The sequence below is a fragment of the Phaseolus vulgaris genome, chromosome 1, assembly GCF_000499845.2.
Source record: "Phaseolus vulgaris cultivar G19833 chromosome 1, P. vulgaris v2.0, whole genome shotgun sequence".
Taxonomy (NCBI): Eukaryota; Viridiplantae; Streptophyta; class Magnoliopsida; order Fabales; family Fabaceae; genus Phaseolus; species Phaseolus vulgaris.
In genome coordinates, this window is record NC_023759.2 from 48,104,098 (window position 1) to 48,124,958 (window position 20,861).

General features: G+C 31.2%; 3 protein-coding genes and 1 non-coding gene across 6 annotated transcripts; 3 read left to right on the forward strand and 1 right to left on the reverse strand.

Annotated features, from left to right (window-relative positions):
• Positions 1 to 3,287: 3,287 nt before the first annotated feature.
• LOC137816104 (GATA transcription factor 16-like) lies at positions 3,288 to 3,780 on the forward strand. Its single transcript, XM_068619197.1, has 3 exons — positions 3,288 to 3,401; positions 3,473 to 3,675; positions 3,774 to 3,780. The coding sequence occupies exons 1-3, from the start codon at positions 3,288 to 3,290 to the stop codon at positions 3,778 to 3,780; spliced, it is 324 nt and encodes a 107-aa protein (XP_068475298.1).
• Positions 3,536 to 10,917, forward strand: LOC137814921 (exonuclease DPD1, chloroplastic/mitochondrial). 3 transcript variants are annotated; one of them, XM_068617873.1, is made up of 5 exons: positions 7,195 to 7,385; positions 7,546 to 7,691; positions 8,443 to 9,087; positions 10,240 to 10,445; positions 10,552 to 10,917. In XM_068617873.1, exons 3-5 carry the CDS (start codon positions 8,516 to 8,518, stop codon positions 10,767 to 10,769), a joined length of 996 nt encoding a protein of 331 aa, XP_068473974.1. In that variant the 5' UTR covers positions 7,195 to 7,385; positions 7,546 to 7,691; positions 8,443 to 8,515; the 3' UTR covers positions 10,770 to 10,917. The 3 variants fall into 3 exon arrangements, with proteins under 3 accessions (XP_068473973.1, XP_068473974.1, XP_068473972.1); XM_068617872.1 differs by lacking the exons at positions 7,195 to 7,385; positions 7,546 to 7,691 and adding an exon at positions 3,536 to 3,675; XM_068617871.1 differs by lacking the exon at positions 7,546 to 7,691.
• Positions 10,918 to 12,647: 1,730 nt separating this feature from the next.
• On the reverse strand, positions 12,648 to 12,721 carry TRNAT-AGU (transfer RNA threonine (anticodon AGU)). Its single transcript has one exon. It is a non-coding gene; the product is annotated as a tRNA-Thr (tRNA).
• A 1,475-nt stretch (positions 12,722 to 14,196) lies between these two features.
• Positions 14,197 to 20,563, forward strand: LOC137814922 (kinesin-like protein KIN-14I). Its single transcript, XM_068617874.1, has 19 exons — positions 14,197 to 14,622; positions 15,000 to 15,166; positions 15,271 to 15,408; positions 15,559 to 15,804; positions 15,894 to 15,962; positions 16,212 to 16,280; positions 16,383 to 16,460; positions 16,573 to 16,827; positions 16,917 to 16,998; positions 17,088 to 17,183; positions 17,285 to 17,461; positions 17,627 to 17,733; positions 17,813 to 17,991; positions 18,092 to 18,253; positions 18,353 to 18,606; positions 18,701 to 18,864; positions 18,952 to 19,137; positions 19,284 to 19,801; positions 19,883 to 20,563. The coding sequence occupies exons 1-19, from the start codon at positions 14,508 to 14,510 to the stop codon at positions 20,043 to 20,045; spliced, it is 3,225 nt and encodes a 1,074-aa protein (XP_068473975.1). The 5' UTR covers positions 14,197 to 14,507; the 3' UTR covers positions 20,046 to 20,563.
• Positions 20,564 to 20,861: the final 298 nt, after the last annotated feature.

The following is a 20,861-nucleotide window of genomic DNA, read 5'->3' on the forward strand; positions in this document are numbered from 1 at the left end:
TCAAGTAACTCGTTTTTTTTAAAAAAATTAATTATTAAATTATATTATAATTGTGTAATTTTAATTCATCCAAATTTGCAAAAAAAATCTAATATTTAATTATTTTATTATTTTAAAGACATGAGTAAATTTGTAATCCTACATTTTACACATTTAAAAAAAATTAACTTTTTCTTATAATTATCACATTACTCACAAACTTGAATAAACTTTCTTCATAAATTCAGTCCAATATACCCAATTCAAACACATTCAATCTTTTCACATTTTCCTCTCAAATCCTCAAACATCAACTCTTTCAAATTCTCACACTTTCATTCCCAATTTAAAGGTTTGATCTAATAATAATACTAAGCTCAATTATGCTTGTCTAAAAACCTTTTCTTTTGAATTGAGAAAGACTTCCACAATGTACATGAAATTGTATTACCTTTAGCAAGACAATAGACATAGATAAATGAAACCAAAAAAAAAAAAAAAAATTGATGTTACAATCTTTATTTACAAAAGTGAACATTCATTTAGGTTAAAAACACTTTTCCCTTGCCCTCAAGCATCCATTCTACCACTCCAACTAATTCACCAATAACATATTTATCATACAAAACTTTGCTTTGTACAAAAAGTGATTTTCACAATTATTACCTAACTTTTATAATTGTAATTTTTTTAATTTTCAAACTTTATGAAACAATACACATTTTTTGAGTATGGAGTATATACATAAGTTAAACAAAACTTCTTTTATTATAAGTTATAGATTTTTGTCAACTTTCCTTTATTTACATTTGATTGAACATTGTTGAATCCAAGTTCTTGTTATCTTGTATGAATCCGAGTGTAAAATTTAGTTTGAATTTTTTTATCGGTATTTAGTTTGGGTTATTGTTGATATTTCTCGGCAAGTGTACCGAATCAACTGTAATATAGTACTCTTTAAAGTACGAATGTCGAATCCACAGAGAACAATTCTAATTAAGATGTTATGTTTTAAAACTCATCAAGTATAGAAAATAATTTTGATTGTTGAGAACTTGTTCATTACCAAATTAAAGATTTCACAAGTAACTAAGAGATATAGGGTTTGATTCAACCAAATACAAAACTAACTTATCAAATACAGAGAAAGATACTTGGGATTGAATTGCGTCTATCTCAATCATCTGTATTTTGAATAATACAATATATAATACTCAAAACTACTTATTCTTGATGCTTAATTTAAAGTCATTCATCTTGATTCCTCACAGATGAAATTCATAAGATAATTTCTCAAACACTGATTCCTCAGATATTTAACAAATCATCCAGCTTTAGGAACAAAATTATAATGCAATCAATAACCTTGAATCTATTCCTAGCATTACAAGTTATCAAGTATTTTCGTTTATTTAGATCCTTAAAGGTACTTTCCAGTTAAATTTAAGGATCAAAATCAAGACTCTATTGATCAGAGAGAATCAAGCAATAAGCATAAAACGAAAATACCAAGAACAAGTAGAAAAGAGAATTTTATATATGTATATCACCAAGAATACATTTGATCAAGATAAATTACATTCAATCCCAAGTTAGAAAGAACTTAGCCACTCATGACAGCTCCTTCAATCTTCATTCTTGATCTGGATTGCATAAGAAGGGCTGATCTGAGCAAGTTCTTCTCCTAAGAACAGAGGTTTCTTCTCTTTCTCTCACTAGTCTCTCTCTAAAAAACCCAATCTGTTTTCCACCGTTGGTTTTGAGTTATTTTTCAGAATTTATATAATCAACTTTAGCTCAAGCTAGCCCGTTTTAGCTTGAGCTAGATCTTTCGGTGCATTTTTAGCTTGAGCTAGCGATTCTAGCCTGAGCTAGATCAGTACTGCACCTTTAATCAACTCTGGAAAGTTTTAGCTTGAGCTAGCAATTCTAGCCTGGGCTAGAATTGTACTGCACCTTTAATCAACTCTGGACAGATTTAGCTTAAGCTAAATCCTCTAGCTTGAGCTAAATCTTCTTGTGATCCAATTAAGTTTTTACTTTTTTTTTTCTTTCAATGTCAGCTTGAATACATTCTTTCAATGCTTCATATTCATCTGCAATTTACACACAAATTGAGATTAAATTTCTTCATTTGTTTCTTGGTTCAAAAAATATATAATCAGATTCAATAATTCTCATATTAGGGTAATTTTCTTACATTAAGCAACAATTAAGTTCTAAAATGTTCAATTTTCTCAATCATAAAAACTACACGCACTGATGAGTTATAATAATCGTTTTTAGGAAATAGAAGTAGTTTGCTAGTTTGTTTATCTCATCACCGTAATCTTAAAAGAGTATAATTATAACTAAGTTCAAATTTCCAAAAATAACATTGAATGACCATATCTTTATAAATTTTGCTAATTTGATTCAGAAGTAATTTATTTAAATAATTGGACAGTATTATTTTTTTTTTGGAGAACTTAATATGTTGGTATTATACCAAATTATGTGACTAACAAAAAAATAGGTAGGAGTAGAGTTGACCTCTCCTGACTCAAATGAAAACATAAGATCATGATAAAAAAAAAAGGAAACTGTGTAGTGTGGAAATTTCACAAAATCTTCCATATTCAAACAATATATAATTAAAAGGCTAATTCATGAACAAAATTAGACGGATTGCATGATCCAAATTCAAATAATTTACTTGATAATAATTAATAAAATCAAAAATTTCATTGATAAATTAAATAAAAAGAATCAATTTTCTCTTTTAAAAGTAAAACTTCATATTAACGGTTTTGAATAAGGATCTCGATATCTTTTTGAGTATTATATTACATGATGTGATGTGTATGAAATCTGAGAAGAAGTTGATAGACATGGAGGATGGTAATGGTAGTAAACAATAAAGTTGGAAGTGATAAGGAACATTTTTGTCCCATCCAAACGCAAACCTCATCTCTAATCCATGGTTATGCATAAGCATATTCAGCTCCTGTTTTAATCAAATCTTTCCAACCAATCACAAACCTTCTATTTCCTTCACTCTCATTATTCATTCCTATCTCTTGAAATTTCCATTCACCCACTGCCACTGTGAGTAGGGGAAGCAGAAGATGAAGGGCGTTTCGGTCACTTAAGGGTAGCCCTAGGGTTTTGGAGGTACATTCACACGAGTCGGTTGTTGTGCTGTGTGGCCATTTTGGTTTTTGGTGCATGCGATTCGTTTTAGTATTAGTACGGTGCCTCACTGATACTCTCTCGGTGACCCATTCGGTTATTGCTGCTTCTTTCATTCGTAAATTGTAAATTCGGTGATGATGGATCTGAAGGAATGGTCGTCTTCAGAGCTCAACCAAAACAAGAAATGCTGCGCTGATTGCAAAACCACCAAGACCCCACTCTGGAGAGGAGGACCAGCCGGACCCAAGGTCCACCAACAAAACCCATTCCTATTTCATCCTTCTCTGGATTATTATTCATTTATGTTTTCTTGATGCAGACTCTGTGCAACGCCTGCGGAATCCGGTACCGGAAGAGAGGGAGTTGCTCCAGAAAGAGAGAGGAGGTGGTGGTGTTGCACCGGACATCCTCTGTTGTTAAGAAACAGAGCTGGAAGATGTTGGGAGAAGAGGAACAGGCGGCGGTGTGTTTGATGGCCTTGTCCTGCGGTTTTTTACCATTCCTTCACTTGCCACATTCCAGGTAATAACCTAGTAACCACTAATCCACAATCCGACAACCCTATACCTAACCTCGTTTCTGTGTTTTTCTTTGAGTCATATGTAGCGTGTTCATGTTAGGGCCTAGAGGGAGTGATTTCCCCTTTTTTTTTTTCTTTGATGCTGTTTATAGATAGGTTGAATTAGTTAGTGATGTAAGTATTCCATGATCAATCCCTGCACTTTTCTTTTTCTTTTCTCTCAATTCTCTTTTCATACGCTCATTTTTCTCACAATTCTAGATCAACACTTCTAATTTCTAAACTCCTCTGCTATTTCTTCTTACTTTCTTTATAATCTAACTATTATAACATATTCATACATTTCTTTCCTGTTTCTTATACGAGGATATTGATGCAACGATCTTTCAAGATTTTCGTCTGCATTAAGAATAAATTTTATGTTAAAAAAGTATTAATCGTTAATATAAGATTATTTATTGATCAGATTAGTTAATGTACTCTCCCAAATCGGAAAAAACATGTGCTGAACTTGTTTATTGACTTTTCTTACTTTATTCTGTAGAATCAGAAAATTAACGGATAAAAAATAATCGTTATTTTTTTTTTTTTTGTTATCTGCTAATTTCGTAACCAAAGGATGATGTCTTTTTATTTAGTTGTAAGTTCTTTATCTGGTTTTAAAGAAATTATTAAAATAAAAAATTTATGAATAATTAATTTAAATACTTATATCATAAAATAGGTTAATAACTAGTAAATACAATTTTTGCATTTAGAATAGAAGGTAATGCATAAAATCATTGGGCGGAAAGTGCTTCGTTTTCAGTGCAGTTTCTAAACACATGAAAAAAAATATTTAGAAATACTATTTGAACAAACAATAATTATGTAAGAGTTCTCCTTTAAGCGTGCAATATGGAATAGTGTTACTTAGAATTTAAAATGATCTATGATTAAAAAAGAATAAATTTTAAAAGAAATTAAAAATTTATAAAAATAATTTCGTTATTTAAATTTTTATATTATTTTTCCGATTTGACATGATGCTTGGTGACCGAGTCAAGGTTAAAGTATTTTTTTGAATGAAGTAATTGATCTTAAGAATTTTTTTTAGTAATATTAATAGTATTTTTCGTTTAATATTAACCGAACTTATTTTTAAAAAGTTAAATAATCTAAAATAAAAATAACTCAATTTTAATATATTGAAAATTTTAAAAAGTTGTGAAATGTTCTATCCAACTTCGAGTAATGGACATATTTCGAATTGATTTCGACTTCCAAAAGGAGTAAGATGGAGAATGTGTGCTTCATCTTAAAAAATAAAACATTCAAATTTTAAATTCATTTTTAACAGATTTTATTGAGATTGGAAAAATTACAGAGAACTTATATATTTTTATTTTAATTTCCTTACATAATATTAAGTAGATCATTTAAGTTATTAATTATTTTTTCATTTTAAGAAAAATATAAAGTAATAAATAATTTTTAAATGTAATTTTAAAATTTGTGTTATTTAACTTGTTATTATGATTTAAATGTTACATAATCAAATTATATTTTTAGTCTATATATATATATATAGAGAGAGAGAGCATAAACACATTTTTATGTTAATTTTAGTTTTATATATTTTTTATGTGAAGTTATTTTTTAGGATGTGTCAGTTTTTCCTTATTACTTATGCTAATTTTAGTTTTATATAGTCAGTTTTTCATATTACTTTCTTAATATATTTTTGTTCTTTTTACTGGTTTTATTTAATATAATTTATATATATATATATATATATATATATATATATATATATATGTATAGAGAGAGAGAGAGAGATGTAACTGGTTAAAAAAATTGGCCTTTGACTAAACATGAGTCAAAATTTGGATTTTTTTTTGTCATTTCGAGATGACTTCTACCAAGTCAGTTGGTCCGATACGACTTTCAAAGTGTTTTATCATTTACTAAAAATATGTTAAAATTATAGCTGTTTTAATTTGTGTTATGAAGGTCAAGATTTCTAAGGTTAAATTTTAACTATCATTAAGAAAAATATACAATAAAGTGTTCTCAGAAAAAAAATCATCTCTTTCCTTGATATAGAAGTAAGTATAACCGTATTGATTTCAATTTTGCTCATAATTTTGATTAACAATTCATTTGTAAATCTGATTAATAATTATTTAATTTAATTTTTGCTTTCAGTAGCATACAGGCAAACACACAAACGCATAATAGGCCCAAAAGTGTTCAGTAATTTTTTCGGCCCAAACGACTGAATACTAGCTCAGGAAATATGCAAATTCTCCTTGAACCTCCATACCCACTTCCATACTTTTTAATTCTAACAATACATTTTTTAGTATATTGAAGAGTGAAATGCCTTCTTCTTCATCACTTATTGGTAGTGATTGATCTTGAACGTTGGTAGTTAAAATAACTTTTTGGTATTTTTATGGGAGATGATTATGTTTTTTTATTTTTATTTTTAGGAAGTCACAAAATTTAAATGAGTACAAAATTAAAAAACGTCGAGTACATCGATTTTTTTTTTTACAAACTATTTTGCACAAACTCAAATAATAAAGTTATTTTTTCAAATGTTGCACCCGGATAAAAATGAAATTATTGTGACTGAAAGGAAGGTATATGGCCGAAAGGGAAATATGAGGGTAGATGAGTACAAGTTGTTATATTTATACTTCATTTTGGATTATTTAAATTTTTTAAAAATTAAAATGGATTTTTCACAAATATTGGATGTATGGGAGAAATTATGAAGGTTAAGATAGAATTTGTCCAAGAAACATGGTCCGAATCAAAAGGCCTTGCTGAAAAATGGGCTGAAAAATATAGAATTGGGTGAAGTTGATCTTTAGGGTCCAATTTGGATGGAACATTGAAGTAGCAGTAGAAACAGATTTGTTGGAATTGTGAAGCAACAACGTATATAAGTATCTCAAGGAACGCATATTCTTACTTTATTCTTTTTCTCTTTTTGATGCCCAGGATAAACGCACATGATTTCTTACCAATAGATCCTATAAGAACAAAAATATTTTTCAAGTATACACACATGCATTGCTTATAATTCCCAAAACAAAAAGAATTATCGTATTTGAATTTGCTTACAAATAAGACCGAAATATTAAATATTCAAAACAAAATATATTTTAAACTCAGTTTCAGTGTAGAGACAATTAATTATACGTGATAAAATTTTATCTTTTAAGGATTTGAAGCATTATTGAAGTGAATCTGGACTTTAAATTGATTGAACCCATTGTGCGTTATCCGTGATGTCTAAATTTGAGTAGGCCAAGTCAAGTAAAAGTTACTCTTGGATTTTATTTATAATAAGAATTTAAAAGTAATATATATTTTTTTTCATTTACGTCACAGTTAATAAATTTACACCTTTTTTTTTATCAGCAAATAAATTTACACCTAATTTTAATAATTTTCTTTCATTTATGAAAATCATTTTAATTTATTAGTTTAAAAGCATTTAACATGAAAAGGAAGGAGTTGAGTGCAGTTAGAGTGAAAGAATAGGCGATCCGCAACTTACGTTGTTGTTGAACGGAGCACGTTCCCTGTCTGTCTTGTCCCAATTTTTCTCATTTTTTCTCTCTTTTTCTTTCTCTCTTTTTCTTTCTCTCACGATAACATAACTACTTATATCCTCCAAATGCTTTTCTTCTTCAATTCAAATCACACCCTCTTTCAGGTAACTCATTCTTTCCCCACTCTTTCAATCCTTCTTCTTCCTTCCCTCTTTTACCTTTTCAATCTTTTCCAATGCTATGCGACCTTTTCGAAAATGTTCATCTTTCTTCCAATTGCTCACAAAATGTTCCCCAAAACATTTTTTTCTTTTATTCAAACAGGTGCCATTTTGTACCTTCTTATTCGCGCCGCTACCAGTCTGTTGCTGTTTGAGATTATGAACCACAAAAAATGCCTTGCCATTTTTTTGTCTGATTGCATCAGATATTGTTGTATTTGGTTAAAAAATTAATGTTTGCTTTTATCTGTAAGTTGAAGGCTGTGTGGGGCTGGTTGATGCAATTAATATATCCATCGTGATTTCTGTCTCGTAAACCCTTGTTAAATTAATTGGTGTATCTTCGAATAATACAGGTTTAATTGATATAATTTTTGCTAGAGAGTTGAACACTATTGCAGCCATCCCATCTTATTTCTCAAGATAAAATGGATTGTTACCTTACCACAGTTTGCGTGTGGTTACAAACAATTGTGCCTATTGTTTTATGAAGTGACACCGGAGAACTTTCCTTTTTAAGGCTGAGTTTTAATCCTTCTCAGTCAATGAATTCAAGTGATGATAATGATAAACCTGCAGGAGTTTTCCCTGTCAAATCACCTGAATTCATTTTTGAAGTTCACTTATTTTGTTCTTAAGCAATGATATCTTATATTTTTCTGTGGTATTTTGTTGCTTGTCCTGTGTGAAAAAAGCCATGTGCTATTGTAATTATGCATTTAGTATGTGGTGGTTGCTTTGCCTAGGCTTTTATGTAATTATTTGTTCAAAATGAACTTCGATTTTATATATCCATTGGTCCAATTCCTGATATTTTCTTTTTAATACGATATCGTTCTTAATCCTTCAAAACTTTGCAAGATGTAACTACCAACTATATATTTATGACACGCTGTTAGCTGGATTTAGCATTAGAAGATCAGACTTATATGATAGTTTATGCCTCTCTAGAGTTTTATTTAGCTTGTGTTTTACATTTTTTCTGTTTTCCTACTTTCAGGTTGTAGCTGCTGACTCATTGAATGAAGAATTCTTGATCAAATAACTGCTTTAGTTGTCATAGTTGAATTCAAATGAAGACGGGCTCCATGATTTTTTCATTGTTATATCTACCTAGATGTAGAATACAAAGATTAGCTAATTACTGGGGAGAAACTTTCCACAGTTTCAGTTCGACTTGTGGAAACAATTCTAGCACCAGGTCGCTTAGTTATAGAATTTATGGTCTTCAGGGAGGACAGAGAAAGAAGTGGACAAGACCTATAACTACAAATACAGAAGGCAAGGGGAACACCAAATCAAAAAGTATCAAGCATGAAATCTTGAGTGAAACCATTATAGAAGGTGCTACAGTAGATGTAAATAAAACACAGCTAGATCAATTCCAGGAAATTCAGTACCGTGACATACAAAAAGAGATTGCCCAGAATAAAGACTTGTCTAGTTTATTTACTATTATCGTTTTTGATATCGAGACCACAGGGCTTAGCAGAGAGAAAGAAAGGATCATTGAAATTGCATTTCGAGATCTTGAGGGTGGTGAGAACAGCACTTTTCAGACTCTTATCAACCCTCAATGCAAAGTTCCTAATTCACATATTCATGGCATTACTACTCAGATGGTCAACAAACCAGATGTTCCAAGGTAACCTAAACCTCTAGTAGTGTTTTATATCTTGGGTCGTAGATCAAACATTCCTTTCCTAAATGTGTAAATTTTATTTGATTAGACAAGCAGCAATGCTGAAATTTTTAAAAATTAACAGAGGGAAAGTCTCTATCTAAAATGAAAGTCTCACACCCAAAGGATGAAACAATACCTCAGCGAATACCACCCCCATTCCCACCCCCCAAAGGAACTTGTAAATTTAGCCAAAATGTTGGGAACCAACAACAGGCTTTAACTGATTAATCATTTGGGTCTACAGCTGAAGGCCCAAGAAACTGGACCACAGTTCCAGATGGGAAATAATAATGGAGGGAGGGAAACTAGTTTAAAGAGATGGATGGGAGGTTTGTATATGTAGAGACAGGAGATTATAGGGTCATTTGTATATAATTGTTTGTTTTGGCCTTTTGGGAGCCAAGGGGATATTCTGTCTCAGGAGCTTTTGTGTTGCTCTTCTTGTTTCTTCCTCATTACTTTCATGACTTTACATTTTAGTTACAAGAGTTCCCATCTCAAATTGAGAGATGTACTTTTTGTTGTGTTAACCCCCTAGTCTTTTTACGGCCATAGCATGAAGCCATGAACACTTGAGGAGTTAAAAAAGGATGCTTGGGTGGTTATTGGATTATACATATTATTCATCTTTCACGTTAACTATTAAGAAATGAGTTTAAACTTAATTCAACCTTATAAAATCAGTTTGTAAGATGAGATTTGTCTTCACTAATATACTGTAAATGATCATATCTCCAGTTGGTGGGGATTTTTATCATTGACATAGATGTAGAATTGTCCTTTAGTTATTTATGGCCACTTAACAGTTCACAATATAGGGGTTAGTGTCACTGTCAACTTTATTTTTTTTTTCCTTGATGATAAAACGCATGGCTGGGTAAGAATCTATACAACGAGTGGGTTTTCATTTTTGGAAATTATCATGGAAAGTTCACTTTTTTAAGTCTGATTTTATGAGAAGTTTGTTGTCACTGTAGCATATTTCCAAAAGCTTGAAGATAAGGTGGTAGAACTATTATTTGTAATTGTGGATGGATAAACAATTTACACCATTAGTTAATATACGAGGGAAAAGTATTGAGTATTTTTGCGCTTTTGCAAAATTTTTTGTAGGATGGAGGACCTAATTCCTATCTTATTGCAATATGTTCGAAGTCGTGAGAAGCCTGGGGGACATGTGTTATTTGTTGGTCATAATGCTCGTTGTTTTGATGTCCCTTTCATCATGAACGAATTACGACGTTATTCTATGAACATTCCTTCTAATTGGTTGTTCTTAGACACTCTGCCTTTAGCACGTGAGCTAATGAAATCTGGAGGTCTCCTTCTCTTCCATTTGTTTCTCTATACACGTGCACACATGCAGCGTATGCACAAAACTTGCTGTTTCTCTGTGAAAACCTTAACTGTTTGATGTGTTAACAGGTACTAAACTTTCTTCAACTTCCCTACCTGCCCTTCGTGACCTCTACGGAATTAAAGTGGATGGATCAGCTCACAGGGCCATGGTAGATGTGAACACATTGTCCTTGGTTCTTCCCAGGTTGACCCGTGATCTGAAATTGACCCTATCTGCTCTTGTCAAAAAATCATTCAAAGAATCAGATATTGGCAACTCCAAGAAGAAGAAAACTTCAGACTAGTTTTCTGACTGTATTTTGCATTGATGTTGTGACAGTAATTATTTTGTAACAAAAAAATTGGACTCTAGATTTGTACTTAAAGGAAAAAAGAAATTTGTAATTGTTGACTTGTTATCATTATCAATAAAATCTCACCAATTGGTACCAAGTTTTGAGGCTTTTACTTCACTGCAAGAATTATTTATTTGGTTTTAGTGGAAAGCATCCCAGTAAAACAGGACACTGCATGTTTAGGACATTGGACAGGATTGTAGGAAGAAAAACCTGGTGAAGCCTGATAAATTGTTTTACAACTTCTTTTACATAAAAAAAAATTGTTGTAGATTTTGAAAGATGTGGTAAGAATGTAATGATTTTAAAAAAAAAAACTATGATTAGGATTTGGTAATTTGAATTTTAAAGAATTTACCAAAAATACGAAATTATAATATTTAAAATAAATTTATGAATAAGGGTTTCATGTATTAAGAAAATTAAAAAAATACTCTGTGAATTTACTTTTCTTAAGGGTGAAATACATTTTTATCTATTATTTTACTCTGTTAAATTATGTCAATTAATCAATGTTGATATTATTTGAAATTATTTAAGATACAAATAATATTTGATACTAGGTCATTATTAAAAATGGAAAGCAATTTTGTTATTTGTATGTTTAGAAGTACATAAAATGTTAAATATAAAGTTAAAGAAACATTGAACACGGTACAAGTTCAATAATTCATTATCTCCAATAAAGATAAATTGAATTTGTGATCATAAAATTTCAATATCACACTTAGAAGAAAAATAGAACAAATAAATTATAAAGGTTTTGGATTAAAAAAAAAGCCTAAAATCAATATAAATTATAATAACTAGTTAAGCATGAGATTTCTTCACACATCTATTATTATTCTAGATAAGAGTCGTGACAACCTTAGACTTAAAACATTTAGTTGAGGTCGGTTAAAACTTTGAGATGATCAATGATCATATCCTTTCAAAGCTTCATGGGTTCCAAGAAAATGAGGGGTTTCACCTGTAAAAAATACACGGAGGTTTAAGTCAGTAAGAACATAAAATATAACGAATATAATGTAAAATATGAGTTGAAGTGCTTTTTGTGTTATTTTGTCTATTGTTAGTTGTTTTCTTTCTCTTGTAAAGAGTAGTGTTATCCCCCTTCTTCTTGTATCTGATTTTATTATTGACTTAATTTACTAATAAATGTTGTCTCCTCCTATTTAAAACCAATTATACAGGATCTCTTGATATCATATCGGACTTGGTCCATGACACTATATAACATTTCTTCCACATATAAAGTTGTACTAGTTCTCCATGTGTTAATACAATACTTTTGCATTCGTACTTTTATGAATTTGAATAATCAATTTATAAGTTATCATCTTCTTTAAAAGTAATTTTAAATATGAAAATTACTAATTCAGTAAAAAAAAATTGTCATAGTGATATTCTTAATAAAATTTTGTACATGTTAATACAAGTTTTACCTTTGCTTAAAAAATCAAGGTTGATAAATACGAAAATAAGTAAAAAATTAATTAAATTTTTTTGTAAAATAATATATATATATGAAAAACACATTTAAATAGTTCCATTCAACTCTATATTTTTAAAATAATAAAATATGTAAACACTCTATCTCTAATTTATAACAAATGAATTGCAGTATTCCATAAGTTTATTAAGGAATTAAATGATACCATATATAAAGGATAAATTAGAAAAGAAATATTATAACAATTAACATTTATATGATTTGAATAACGGATAATTATTTTTTAATCTTAATTGAATACTTATAATATATTTTTAGTATTTAAATTTTTTATTAATTAAAAAACAAACAATATAAAATGAAAAATACCAGAATGCTTTCATTGAGAGTCGAACTCAAGACCTCCCGCTTACTAAACGGGTGCTCTAACCAACTGAGCTATGAAAGCATCTGAAATAGTGCCTATTTATTTTTAATATAAATTTTATTAAAATTTTATTAATAATTTTTTTATGTTGTAAATTATTTTACTGTGAATTTTGAAGTATTTATTACAAAAATAACCATGTTACATTACATAATTTTTTTAATTGAATTTATATAAAAAAATAGTTTATACTGCTACTAGAAAATTAAATATGTACAAATATACTAAAATTTAAATTGTTGAATTTAATGAATAATTACGAGTATATATTTTTCTAAAATACAATATCTTATTTAAAGAAACTCATCCATGTTATACAATAAAATGCACATATTAGATTGTCATGTTCGTTAACATCGAACAATTTAGAGAAAATAACTATAATGTCAAAAGTTAAAGCTTTTAAACAAATAACTTGTACAAAACTATTCCTTCATTCACATATTTTCTTTCCAAAAATGAACTTTATGTATTATTCATAAATATTTTATGAAATATTTTTATTTAATAATTTAAATAACAGTAACTTTTGAACTTTATTTTTTCAACACTAACAACTTAGTCAACCATTTTTGTTTTCTAAGAAAAATATTATTTTAACAATTATATATTCAAATTAATACATCATTTTACAACTTTTTGAAGTTTTTCAATTCATTATATCACGTTTCAGTAAAAAATTATTTCTTTTTCTTTTAATTTGAGCATTTCAAATTTTAGCACTTGTAGTATGAAATAATTTTCTGTCCATAACTCTTTTCCTAAACATTTTTACATAAACTAGATAAGTATCTCAAATGACACATATTCCTATTCTAAATGTTGATGGGAATTGTATTGGTAACCTCTTGACATATTGTATTGGTAAATGGATTAAGGCTTTGCTTGATGTATGGGAGCCTCTAATATTATTACCCATGCAAAAACTTAGGTGGTTTTCACATGCTTTTTAGGATTTCTGCACTTCTACTTTCACTCCTTGCAAGCTCTTAACTTACAACTTAGGAGCACACCAAGATAAGGGTTTCTTGTTGATTGAAGTTCCTCCATCTGGTTTAAACATTGCCTTAGATGTTGATGTAAATAAAGGACCTAACTTTCTCCTATCTATAGTCTATTTTTGTTCCATTACTTATGTTTTCTCCATTACAATGTTTTCTGATTAATGAGGTTCTTAAGCTAAACTTCTATAAATAGCGATTAGTTGAAATTGATTTAATTGTTTGTGAAAGTCACTCAGTCCATTAAAAAAAATTCAACAGTTATTTTATATTTATACTTTATCTTTTTTTTTTTTTACAATTTATGTAGATAATGTGAACTATAATGGTAAATTATATTTGATCTGATTTGAGTAATGAAAGATAAAGAAGAAATTGTAGCATTTTATGACCGAATAAATATAAAGGAATAAGTGATGACACAGCGGGAAGATCGGAACTAGGTTCGGGGTTCGCTTTTCTACGTTAATATAGACAAGAAACTAGAGGGAGAAAATGCAGAGAACCAAGAGAAAGCGAGAGAAAGGACTAGAAATTTCAAACCCGTTTTCTTTCTCTTTGCTTTCTTCAATAACTTCACATTCTCCGTCATTCTTTTCTTTCATTTTGAAGCTTTTTTCAGATTTACGCTCTCTGTATATATATTCATCCTTACAGAATTCAGCTACACTTTTTTTCATTCATAGCTAAGAGTTTTTTATTATTCTCCTTAAGACTAAACTTTCCATACCAGTCTTTGGGTTAATAAATTTATAACATTTACCATCGGCTCGGTTTTTTTCTTATGAATTTCTTGAGGCCTTATTATGGCAACTGAACCACCTTTAACGTTCTCTTTGGCTTCTGTGGTTGAAGAGATTCTTCAACAGCAAGCTGGTCGTTTAGACGTGAACTTGGCATTCAGAAAAACTGAAGAAACTTGTATATATAATCCTCTTTCTCCATTCTTTTCTTGTCAATTCAATTTTTTCACTTTCAATTCATTTTTTTTTTGTGTGTGCGCGGGAAACTCATTACTGACATTGTTTTTCTTGGAAAAAAATGTTGGTTTCAAGTTTCAACCAATAAACGAAACTTGTTTTTGTTGAAAGTTTTATTCTCTTGGCTTCAATAAAGGATCTTGATTGTTCCTACATGATGGAAAGACATGCTTGCAATGGAAAAAACTTAGATACTTTGTTTAATCTTTTGCTTTTTAAGTTTGCTAAGTATGTTGATATTCAGTGCATGCTTTTACTATGAACCATAGAAAACCTTCAAGAAAGAGTAACATGGGTATTTCATGTCTCGTGTTGTAGCCTTGAGAAGGTATGAAGCAGCAGGTTGGCTACGGAAGACAGTTGGAGTTGTTCGAGGGAAAGACTTGCCAGCTGAGCCTTCTGAAGAACACTTCCGGATTGGACTGCGTAGTGGGATTATCCTATGTAGTGTTCTTAACAAAATTCAACCTGGATCAGTGTCCAAGGTACTACATCGTGTTAATATATGTTTGATGTTTCACTTTACGTTGGAATCTTTAGTATGTATCCTGTTTTAACATTTATTGGACATTTGGACCTATGTTGTCAGGTAGTTGAAAAACCTTGTGATTCTGGTATTATTCCTGATGCAGCAACTGCATATCAATACCAAGAAAATGTAAAGAAATTTCTTGTGGCTGTGGAGGAAATGGGACTTCCTACCTTTGAAGTTTTCGATCTGGAACAGGTGGCTATTAATAAGTCTTGAAACTTTCTGTTCAGTACTTGGATAGATTCACTACATTAAGATCATTGACACTGTTACTATTATAGTACAATGTAATTTTTATTTTGCCTTAACCATTTTTTGGGTTTTGCTTCCTTGTTGTACTTGCAGGGAGGAAACTCTGAGAGGGTAGTGGATTGTGTTCTAGAGCTAAAGTCTTATGCCGCAGGAAAACTTGTAGGAGGAAGTGGGTCTGGGAAATTTAGTGGGGCCGCGAATGCAAGGCCACCTATCTCTGCGAAACCACTTTTGAGGAAAAACTCAGAACCATTCATGAACATGAACTCTCTGTGTACTGTGCCATCAGGGGATAGAGATGGTTATATGAGTGATCCCGGACAAGATCGAAGCGAAAGAGTTAGGAAGCTTTATTGTTTATAATATTTTACTATTTTGTTTAGAAGGTGAAGATCACCTATCTAAGCTTTTTGAATTGATATCTGCAGGGTTCTTTTTCCTTAAATTCACTTGTTCGTCAATATTTGTCCGACAAAAAGCCAGAAGAAATTCTCATTGTAAGGCCTGATGATTCTTTAATAGATATATGACCGCCAAGCTCTGCTATACATTAGATTCAGAAGAAAGAACTAACCATTTTAAAAACAAGTACAACACATTATAATGTATGTACAAAAACATTTAAAAGATACTTATATGCATATAGCATAAACCAGTTTTGTTCAATGAATTTATCCTCGTTTTTTTTCTTCTTCTTTGGAGTTATATCACATTCATTAATGGTATGAAATGTTTTGCTATAACAGGCAGTGGAATCCTTGCTTAGCAAAGTCATGGTGGAATTTGAACATCGCATGCAAGTCCGATATGCAATGGTTTGTGTCTCTCTCTTCTAGCAATGTTCAATTTTATACCCCTTCACACAAAAATGTCATACTTCTTACATCTTACTAAACTCAAAATGTGAATCATGGCAGCCTAAAACAACTCAGCAAGATAAAGCACCATCTGAAACTGAATGTTCAATTTCAGAAGCTGCTTCTATTAATGAAAGGGTAAACTTCAAATTCAGAAATACTTTCGTCTTACAGTTGTGCAAAAAGATTATTAAATTGATCATTATCTCGGTTTCAATTGCTTTATTTTTTCTATCTGATGGTTATTAAGGTGAAAGAAAAGGAAGATGAGCAAGATGTACAAGATGAACATGATGTAGGAGATGAACATGATGTAGGAGATGAACACGATGTAAAAGCTGAGCATGATGAACAAGCTGAGCATGACATTCAAGATGAACATAACGAACAAAATAAACAAGAGGAAAGTTATGAAAAGATGTGCAATGAGCATGAAGAATCAAGCCACCAAATTTCGATTTTGAAGCAGCAAAATATAGTTGAGCAACAAAATAGAAGCATACAGGTAATTTTCAATATATACCAGAATATGGTGTTGACTTTGTTAAAGAACTAATGAGGTAAAATAACCAATTCGATGAGAACTTTCTCTAGGAATTGAAAAACATTGTCAATCAAACAAAATTAGGAATGCAATTTATGCAAAGTGAACACCAGAAGGAGATCATTAATCTAGGTAAGTTTAATGGCAAAACAAATCCCTCTAAGTCAATATTTAACAAAAAAAAATATCAATTATCTAATTTACTTGTCTAACCTTAATAGGCAAGCAGCTACATAGCCTAAGCTCTGCTGCTTCGGGATATCATAAAGTTCTGGAAGAAAACCGCAAGTTATATAATGTAGTGCAAGATCTGAAAGGTGAATTGTAATGATCAAGACTTTATATCTATAATTTGTGTCCTTGATTGTTCATGTTCTAAATGAGAGTGGATGGTAAATAAAAAATTTCATATTGATAGGAAATATTAGAGTATACTGTAGAGTTCGACCTTTCTTGGGTGGTCAACCAAGCCTTTATAGCTCTGTCGGTAACGTGGAAGAGGGAAGTATCTCAATCGTAACTCCTTCCAAAAACGGTAAAGAGGGGAAGAAAACATTTAATTTCAATAGAGCATTTGGTCCTGCTTCAACCCAAGGTTGGTCATAATTTCTCCCTCTTGTAACTATTTCTCAGTTTAACATTTTTCTGTAATTTCCTTCAATATCAAGGAGTTTGATGAAATTGTGAGTGTGACCACAATTTAGAACCTATTTACTCATTGTATTTATCATCATTGTTGATATTTACGATTTGGTTACAGGAGAAGTTTTCGCCGACACACAACCTCTTATTCGTTCTGTTTTGGACGGTTATAATGTCTGCATATTTGCCTACGGCCAGACGGGATCAGGAAAAACATTCACTATGGTAATAGATTCAGACAACCTTGTTTTCACCCTCTCATTTAAACAACCTTGTTAGTTAACTTATCTATGTATTGATACAGTCTGGGCCAGATGACCTTAACGAGGAGACCATAGGTGTCAACTATCGTGCACTAGGAGACCTTTTCTATCTCTCTGACCAAAGGAAAGATACAATTTCTTATGAAATCTCTGTTCAGATGCTTGAGATTTACAACGAGCAAGTTAGGGACCTACTTACGACAGATGGTGCTAATAAAAGATATCCTTTCTTTGATAGCATACTAATAGAGTTATATCTATACGCAATGTTCCATTCTCGATTCTCTTTTAGCTTAATGTAATTCTTGACACCTGCTTACGTTAGATATCCGCAATAGTTCCCTTAGTGGCATCAACGTTCCAGACGCTAACCTTGTTCGGGTTTCATGCACCTCTGATGTCATAAATTTGATGAACTTGGGACATAAGAATCGTGCTGTTGGTTCTACTGCCATGAATGATCGTAGTAGTCGCTCTCACAGGTAATTAGAAGACTTTAGTATATGTACATTTTGAATTGTGTTAATAAAAAAAAATGATCTATATCATGTAACTACTCATGGTGTATTATTGCATTGCAGTTGTCTTACAGTTCATGTTCAAGGAAAGAACTTGACATCAGGAGGCACTATGCGTGGTAGTATGCATCTTGTTGATCTGGCAGGAAGTGAGAGGGCTGATAAAACTGAGGCTACAGGGGATAGACTTAAGGAGGCTCAGCATATCAACAAGTCACTTTCTGCATTGGGAGATGTAATTTATTCCCTTGCCCAAAAGAGTCCACATGTTCCCTACAGGAACAGCAAACTTACTCAGCTACTTCAAGATTCTCTTGGTATGGTGTTTTCTATTATTCCTTTCACTTCATACGACATTGTTTTTTTCTCCTTTTGTTTCGGCTAATAATGAAGTGTTTTATGTGTCTTTAGGAGGGCAAGCAAAGACTCTCATGTTTGTTCATATAAGTCCGGAGGCTGACGCTCTTGGAGAAACACTTAGCACACTCAAGTTCGCCGAACGAGTCTCCACTGTTGAACTCGGTGCAGCGCGAGTTAATAAAGACAGTTCAGATGTGAAAGAGCTTAAAGAACAGGTTCTTGCATTAACTTTCTTTTATCACGATACCTTCAAATTGAATGTTCAGTGTGTTTTGAGTTTTTTGTGAAATCATATTTGTCAGATTGCTAGTTTGAAGGCAGCCTTAGCGAGAAAGGAAGGAGAAGCAGAACATTTTAATCAACCTGTCAATAATAGTGGCAATGAAATACCCAAGTTGAAATCATATGCTTCTTCTCCTCCTCTGCATCGTACTTCGATTGGTGGTGCTTCTCGTAAGCTACCAAAAGATGATTCTACTAGCCCGGATGTAAGTAACATGCTATTTACCTTAATTCCTGCAATTTGATAAATTCAGAGGATCTGCAACCATGAGATCATTATTTTTAATTCATGGAAAAATACCAATAACATATCACTTGAAGATTGGTTGAAAGGTCGTGATGTATCTTTTAGGACCCGAAAAATGTTGCATCAGCGTTGAAAAGACGAAGCCTAGATCTCCATGACGTGCCTACCAGTTCACTTCAATGGCCAACTGCTGCAAGGGAAAGAAAGGAGGATGACAAAGAATCGATTTCTGGAGATTGGGGTGATAATAAGATTTCCATGAACAGAAATGACAGCTTGACTAGCGATGATAGTCTTGTGGGACAGTGGGAAGTAGAAAGCAAACAATCTTCTCCCATGTTAAGTCCCACTTTTCTCTCAGAGCCCTCTAAAACATGTATAGACAACAACTCCTCACACAAAAAGGACAACCAAGAAAATGAAGATTTACAGAGACCCAGTTTTGACATGACTACCACAGATGAATCAGATGAACACGAGATTGGTACAGTAACTAGTGATTCTTCTGAATCAGACTTGCATTGGCCACCACAAATACCCAAACCAATCACCATCTCAAGTGGATTAGGCATTAAAGCAAAGAAAAAAACTAATCTCAGATCAATAAAGAACCCGGACTCCAGGTAAAATTTAGTTACAGTTTATGTTATCAGTTACTTTAGTTGCATATAAGAAGCCTCTGAAAAGATATTAAATGCAAATAGGAGTATGATCCCATCATTCATTCCTGCGCCTGTGCCTGTGGCTGTGCCGGTGCCGGTGCCTGTGCCCGTGGCATCAAGGAAACAACCCAGCCCAGTTACTCAAGGCAGAAAGCTCCCAGCATCCTCTGATGTAAGGAGAAGGTTTGGGAATAATGCCAAGTAAGAATAGGTTCTTCTCAGGCTTTTCTCATTCCTTCCTTCACTGCCTTTGATGACATTTTTATCATAAACATATACTTCACATTCATTTTCTTCTTCTTTAAATATCTATGACATCAAAGTGATCTTCTAAACACGTTCAATTGATTTATGTTATTGTCATCCACTTTGACACACAAATCATTTAAATGTTGCAACTCTTACTGGACCAAATTGATGCAGCTGTATATTTAGAGAACAAAACTAATAGCTTAGTAATTTTTTTTATCTCTTTTTGTATCTATAATTTTGTCCAGGAATTGAGCAAAAAAGAGGTTTTTTTACATTATGTATGCTTGTATGGAAGTATATAAAACTAGACTTGTACAGTGGAACACATAGGTAGTAATATTTTTATTTTTGTAATATTTTATAAATTTAATTTTCTATTTTTATTTTATTGGAATCACACTATTATTATATGCAATTTCTACTATTTTACACTTCAGATTATCATTATATATCACTTTAATGTTGAAACTTTTTACTTGAGATTATAGTATTACTTTACTCTTACCGTTTCATTTTTTATATTTCTTTACTATTATTTACATTCATTATTAGCGTTTTTATAATTATTTTACATTTGATTATATATATATATATTCGTGTTCTTGTCGAAAAAGTAAAATAATTTTACGTTTACAAAGTTAATAAACAAAGCAGGTAAAGATTTCAATAATAAATTAGAATTAGAATTTTGAATTATTAAATTATTGTAAATAATATATGTTTGTAGAGGATGTGATAACTAATTAAATTTGAATTTGGATAAGTTCGG